This window comes from Nannospalax galili, unplaced genomic scaffold, assembly GCF_000622305.1.
Source record: "Nannospalax galili isolate Female #2095 unplaced genomic scaffold, S.galili_v1.0 scaffold14, whole genome shotgun sequence".
Taxonomy (NCBI): domain Eukaryota; kingdom Metazoa; phylum Chordata; class Mammalia; order Rodentia; family Spalacidae; genus Nannospalax; species Nannospalax galili.
Genome location: NW_008336953.1, coordinates 6014638 through 6022141, shown reverse-complemented (window position 1 = coordinate 6022141; position 7504 = coordinate 6014638). Strand labels below are relative to the sequence as shown.

General features: G+C 36.7%; 1 protein-coding gene across 3 annotated transcripts in view; it reads right to left on the bottom strand.

Annotated features, from left to right (window-relative positions):
- Positions 1 to 1521: 1521 nt before the first annotated feature.
- Yme1l1 (YME1 like 1 ATPase) overlaps positions 1522 to 7504 on the bottom strand; it is a 46538-nt gene continuing 40555 nt past the window's right edge. For all 3 annotated transcript variants that reach the window (XM_029562930.1, XM_008831759.3, XM_008831760.3), the window contains 5 exons: positions 5753 to 5904; positions 4549 to 4675; positions 4392 to 4465; positions 3776 to 3862; positions 1522 to 2585 (listed from right to left, as the gene is read on the bottom strand). In XM_029562930.1, the coding sequence (XP_029418790.1) occupies positions 2442 to 2585; positions 3776 to 3862; positions 4392 to 4465; positions 4549 to 4675; positions 5753 to 5904 (584 nt within the window). In that variant the 3' untranslated portion in view covers positions 1522 to 2441. The remainder of the gene's footprint in view (positions 2586 to 3775; positions 3863 to 4391; positions 4466 to 4548; positions 4676 to 5752; positions 5905 to 7504) is intronic.

The window sequence follows — 7504 nt, the reverse complement described above, 5'->3', positions numbered from 1 at the left end:
CCGAGAAATGTACAATTATTTTTCCTACCCTACTCAATGCATGTTTTCTTACTATTATGCTACAGCCAGGTTCTTTGTTCTTATTTGGCTTGCTTAACTCAAGGGAAGATATTTTCGTGTTACTAATTGTTCAATGGGTATTTCTGCTGAGGGATAATTGCTAGAGAGTCTAATTGCAGAAATTTAATTCTAGAATTCAGACAGCTTTGGTTAACAGCTCTAGAAATTTCAAAGTCTTTTCTAAATCTGCCTTCATTAAAAGGCTTCAGTTGGACCATGATTTCTAAGTATTGGGAAAGAAATTCATTTTTAGTTGAAAACAATCAAGTATAAAGCTGAACAAAATCATCAGAAATAAACATTCCAGCACTCTGGGAATTAATAGAAGACCTACAACGGAGGGCGTGTTTATTCATGAAAACCACTGGAGTTCAAATGAGAACATGATTCTGTGGTGGTCCTGCCAGCTCAGGGAAGCTCCAAGCCCATGATGACTACATGTTCAATGGTTAAACCACAGTGAAGGAAGATCCTGCAAATCAGGACTGTTTGCTGGGCATGGTGGGAACATGCCTATAATTCTAGCACCACAGGCAGAAAGATGGCCAGTTTAGGGCTAGCCTCAGTTACATACAGAGACCTTTCTGGAAAAAGACCAAAAAGGGGGGAAGGTGCTGTCTTAATCTCATTTTCACAAGGGGACTCATCTGATTTGATGTACTGTTGTTTAAATCTGTGAATTCAATAATAGGCAGTTTACTAGCTGGGGTGGGATTTTCTATCATGCAAACCAAAGATGGAATACCTAGGTATTTGAGATTTCTGTAACATAAGAAACCCATAGAAGTTGATAAGCAATTCATGAAATAGTCTAGGTTTACCACAGGCATGTAGGCTTGAAAACAATCCAGCTATAGGCATACACTTGGTTGTCAAAGCTTTTGCATACAAAGCAGAATAAATTCAACTAAAAATCAAAAGCCATAGTAAACATGCATGTACTTATTAGTTCAAAAATAGGTCCATCAACAAAGACCAGAAACTGAATGGAAAAGTCTAACTACAACCTTTCATTACTTTCTGGCTAACTACTAAACTATGGAGACAACACAGATAATCCCAGTAAACTAGAATTCATCAAAATGCCTGAGCAGAGATATCAACTACACACACTGGAGCAGAGACTGGTATTACATACTCAGAAGTCCAGCTGCTAACCAAAGAAAAAAATTCTGAAAAGAAACATAATAAACAATACTTCCCACATAATTTGGGTAGGATTAGAATTCTGAGGAAAATGATTTGGACTTTATAGGCCTTGAGGGAAAAGAAGAAAAAAAAAAAAAAAAACCAGACATAGTAATAGAGGGCATGGAGACAGGGGAGGGGGCTGAATATGACTAAAATATATTGTATAAATTCTCAAAGAAGCAATAAAAATGTTTTTTAAACAGATCAGGAATATCATGTAACACAATCCTTCTGATTATATCTATCTTCTTCAATGAAGAGCATATACAGTCTGAGTAAGAAAACCGAGTGTAATTTTAATTATTTCAAGAACGTTATTTGGTTAAAACACCAATACAATGTGCTCTAAAATGTTCTACTGAGTTAAATAAAAATTCAGCTGTAAATCTTGTAACATGTTCAGATTCACAAAACCTGAATAAAAGCACAAGCCTTTCATTTCTATCCCACAGAAGTAGAAAAACCACTTGGAAAGGAATTGTGTAATTACAACTGAAATCAAATGTAATTACACAGTTTTAGAATAAAGCTCGTTGCTTATTAACAAAATACTGTTCTTCTGAAATAAATTTTATCAGCTACATAGTAATATTTAAAAGAAAACCTGAGCATGCATGCTGCGTTATTAAAACGTTCTAATTTATATTTGGACTGTATTTTTATGCTTACAATTCAATTAGGTTCTTTAAAAGGCCATCTCATATGGTCAATCAGGAACATTTAAATTAAGGACATCTTCATGGCATTTCCACTGATATATGTAGAAATGATTTACCCAAAAAAGCATGATATCTTTACCAAAGAGAAATGCTACTATCAAGAGGTGATAGTTTTTCAATAATTTTAACTTCCAAATTAAAACACTTACCAGTAGATAAAGGCACAATTTTACTCACTTCAAGTAATCAATCACAAAATCATTGCTTACTTTCAACATAACTGATTGACATTTTTTTCAAACAATCTGGTTTTAATTCTTGTAGCTCTTTATTAATAAACTTGCTATGGGTTGCTAAACTGCAATAGCTGTCATCATGAGAATAACCAAAATTAGATAATGTGACAAAAGACTGACAAAGTGTTTCACACCCTTGAATTACACCAAGTCAAGAATGAGGGTTACAAAAGGAGACTGTGTTGTTGCATATATTCCTATAGTAAAACCAGCAATGCGTCCACATGGAGAGTCATCATCTCACTTCCAATTTCTTCCCCTCAAGAACAATTTGAATCTCTTTGGCATCCAAAGTCTCATAGGTCAACAAAGCTTCTGCTAGATTCTTGTGCTCTTTCGCATGAGTTTTCAAGATATGTTTTGCTCGTTCATATGACTCCTGAAACAGAAAAAAAAAAAGCAACAGAAAATACAGAGGCAAAAACCTTAAGCAAGAAGAAAAACAATGTACCTTAAAAATATGTTGATTTATGATTTATACTTACAAAAAGGACACATTTGTTCTGAAGTACAAATCATTTGTACACAAGGACAAATGATTTGTACTTCAGAACAGTATTATATCGAACATATTAAAATAGACGGGTTTGATAATGTTTTCAGTGTCTCTACCTTTCCAGAATGTTTTTGTTTTAAATACTAAAGCACTGACCACAGAGGCACACATCTTTATCTCAGCACTCAGGAGGCAGAGGCAGATGGATCTCTGTGAAATCAAGGTCAACTGGGGCTACAGGGAGACCCTGTCTCAACCCCTGCAGCACCCCACTGCCCCAAAAACCCAACTATATTACTAAAGCATTTCTTCACCCTCCTGTAGCTAATCAAAGCCTAGCTGTTTCTTGGGAAGACCACTTTCCTTAAATTTTCTTACTGTTATCCCAGACACTTCTTTTGTTCCTATACCTCTTGCAGAAAGTACTGTTCCTCTGAAGATCAGACTATTTGATCTGCCCTAACCAACCCTCTTCAGAGGCCATCAAACTAATACTAATTACATTCCTTATTCAGTAGACATTGGCCCTCAGCTAAATCTTTTCTTCCATTTTAAGAGAGATGGTTAACTTCAATACTAAATCGAACATGTAAGTAACCTTTCTAGTAAACGCCAGACCAACATGACTATTTCTAACTTCAAATGTGTTACATAGCTAAGGATATCCTTGAACTTCTAAACTCGTCTCCTACCTCCCAAGAGCTGAGATCACAGGCATGCATGCCAGAGCACCCAGTTTCTGTAGTGCTGGAATGCAAACACAGTCCTTCGTAAAACCTAGGCAAGCACACCATCAACTGAACCACATCCCCAGTCTACAAAGTATCTCTTGAGCCCACCCAATGTTTCTTCATCTTTATGTTGTATAGGTGAGAGTTCTACCAAAGAAATATTAGTTGTCATCACTCACTTAAGTTTTGGTTGCAGTGCTGGGGATTAAACCCAGGGTCTCTCATAGTTTAGGCAAGCACTCTCTACGACTGAACTACATCCCTGGCTTTACTACAATTCTAAAACCTCCATTTCGGCACATTACGTCTTTAAAGAAATAATCAAGTGCAGAAAAATATTACCCGTAGAAGGATTCTTATTTCTTGTTCAATGGCAGATTGAGTTTCAGGACTTAGTTTTCCTGTATCACTGTAGGTCATAACTCCAAGCTAAAACCAAAAGGAATGAAGTAACTGAATGAGAAGCTCCATAATACCACAAAAGAGTACTAGCCTACACATAAAGAAACAAATATTATGTGTGAGGGTGGGGAGAAGAAGAAATATAAAATTGTTGAGTTCAATGAAATGTTACCACCCTTCTGAAACTATAGTAACTTTGTTAAGCCCTGGCACCTCTCCCAAATCCAGAAATCCGTAATTCACAGAGTATACAAGTCCTTCATGGGCCACAGAAATTATATGAGAATGAGAAATATATGGAAAAGGTACAGTAAGAAAACCCAGAAGGCAAGTTATTTCAAGTCACATGAAAAACTACATCATTTGTTATTTGTTAACCTATGATGTCTGAGGATTTAAATCAGAGCAGGGGGAAAAAATTCTGTATCTTTGTTACTAAACAGAATATTAGTAGAACAATGCTTAAGAATGTAAACAATGGATTAGAAATCAGACAGGTGAAAAGTATGCTATCAATTAATAAATCAAAAGAAACACATGGTAAATTAACTATTACCTTTTCACTCATTCCAAATTTGGTAACCATCCTCTTAGCAATTTTTGTCGCATTATCAAAATCACTTGAAGAACCTAAATTTAAAGGAAATACATTTAAAAAAAAAAATCTTTAAATCAGACATAAATTTGAAGTAAATACACTACCTGAAACTAACCTGTTGTAATATGGTCGGTACCAAATATAAGCTCCTCTGCCACTCTTCCTCCCATACTAACATCCATTTGTGCAAGCAACTGGGCTCTAGTTTCATTCCACCTGTCATTCTCAGGCAACAGTGACACCTAGACAATTTAATAATAACCAGGTAATAATCAAACAGCCTCACACAAAGTTACTTCATTCTTTTCAGAGTATGTGCAGTGTAGTAAACTGTGTATTAGTATACTGAAGACCAGAAAACATTCAACAGGGATGGTCATTAAGCAATTAATGATGAAACAACATGAAAAATAGGTGAAGTTCTCTACAGAAGCACACGCTGTAAACAACACGTGCATAACGTTGCAGTGGGATTGTTTTTCCTTGCATGCATAAAGTAGTTCAGGAGTCATGTATTAGAAAGACATGAGAGCTGGGCGTGGTGGCGCACACCTGTAGTCCCAGCACTTGAGAGAAAGAGGCAGGCAGATCTCTGAATTCAAGGCCAGCCGGTCTACATAGTGAGTTCCAGAACAGCTGGGGCTACAGGGAGACCCTGTCTCAAAAAGACGAAAAAAAAAGAAAGACATGAGAATGGAGTATAACCAAGAAATATATCTTGTAACTACAGAACTGTCACTAAGACAGTTTCTCTTTAGGTCTAGTAGAAGATTTGTTATTTAAGAATTGTAGTCACTCTGCTTTTACATTTTATAATGTAAAGATCCAACACCTGAAATATATTACAAATGTATCATTTCAGTATTGTGTGGGAAGTAAAAATGGATCAAAAACATTAGGAAGTTGCTATTAGTAGTCAGCAATAGCCTACATAAGCTTCTAGAATGCTAAGTTTGAAAGGATTTTTTTTTTTTTTTTTGGTCTTTTTGAGACAGGGTCTCCCAGTAGCCCCAGCTGGTCTAGAACTCACTTTTTAGACCAGGCTGGCCTCAAACTCACAGAGCTCCACCTGCCTCTGCCTCCCGAGGGTTGGGACTAAAGACTTACGCCACCATGTCCGGCTAAAAGCAAATTCTTAACACTGCAAGAAAATGAGGCACTATACAGCATGTAATCCTAGGACCTGGGAGTGTGAAGTAGGAGGACTGCCACAAAGGAAATGGCATGTGGCTCTACAGTGCAAGCCAGTTTCACATGTATGAGGCTTTGATGCAAACTGCAGGAATAGGGCTGGGGAAAAGGGTGAACAAGAAACTTACATGTCCAAGTGTTGGCCCTCTTGGCATGATTGTAGCTTTATTGATAGGCATTGCATCCTTTGTGTAATATGCAATAATAGCATGACCAGATTCATGATAAGCTGTTATGGTCTTGTTTTTGTTATCAATTTCCACACTTCTTCTTTCTGGTCCTAAGATAAAAATTGTAAGTAATATACAGTATTAGGAAGGTCTCTGCAGGAGCCAGTTCTCGAACCCACACTCAGACAAACACACATATACATAATTAAAAATATTTCTTTTTAAACTAATGATAGAATTACCATATGACCCAGTTATCCTACTCCTGAGAATATGCCCAAAAGACTTTATATCTTACTAGACAGACACGCATCCACTCTATTCAAAATAGCTAAGAAATGGAATCAGCCTAGATGTCCATCAATGATGAAAATATAAGAAAAATATAGTACATATACACAATACTACTCAGCTGCAGATAGTCATGTTGTGAAACAGCTTCTAAATATTTATGCTTATACCCTAAGACCCGGACTGCTATTAGCCATGGTCAGAGAAACTTCCTTTTTGCAGTGGTCAGTGGTTAATGCACAGATTCATAATTGATCAAAGTGCTAAGAAGCTGACTATGACTGCTCAATTCTAAATGGAACATCTTTATCAACACTCTCACCAAGGTTCAGGGAACATGATTAAAGAGGAGGCAGAAAGAATGTAAGATGGGGAGGACTGTAAAAGGTTGTCATCACAACTGCCCTCATAAACTCACAGCAGCTTTGGCTATACACGCAAGACTTATGCAAGAGCAAGCTAGCATGGATAGCTCACAAGGCACCACCCAAAACTAGGAAGCTAGTGGCAGATGACAGCTGCTTGGGGAGGGAGAGTAATTCTTCTTTGGGGTATGGCCACTGGTAGGTTTTGCTCTGCTCCAGTAAATGGCCCCACAACAATGTACATATGCGCAACACTAACTGGACTGAGTTATTAAAATATAGAAAAGGACATGAAGGGGAGAGGAAGATGTATGAGGGGGGACTGGTGTAGCTGGAGGAGGGTAGACGTGGGTGGATATGAAATTTCATTGTGTACATATATGAAATTCCTGAAGCTAAATTAAAAATCTCTTTAAAGTCATTCTTTTACAAAAACTTAATGATTAATAGGTTACAAAACAGATTTAATCTATGATAAACTTAACCATAAACCAAAAGTGTAAAGCCGACCATCTTAATCCTGGCATCAGAAGAAACATTTAAATTATTCTACTACAAAATAACTTCTAATTTAATAGGAATATCCTAAGTGACTGAACTTTAAGCAAATCCAAGATCTAATATCAATTTTGTTTGGGTGTTTGAAAGAGAATGTCTTATAGCCTGGGCTGGCCTTGACCTCACTATATAGTTAAGACTAGCCTTGCACTCCTGATCCTCTTCCTCCATCTCTAAGTGCTGTTTTAGAGGCATGTGCCAAAAAACAGGGCTAAAATCAAATTTAGAGTAATGGAATTAGCCATCCTTTTAACCAACAATATTGGACAACAAGAAACACACTGGGGTGGATTCCAACATAAACCATCAGTATAATATATCTAAAAACTTTTTTCCCCCTAATTACCAGGTATGAAAATTCATGACCTAACACAATGACAAGCTTCCTATCAAGGTACACATTCCAGCCCCTAAAGCTTTAAAACATATTTGTTCCTTAAGAAGTCAATTTGTATTCTTTTATATTCAGATACATATTTTCTTCTTCTTCTAACTT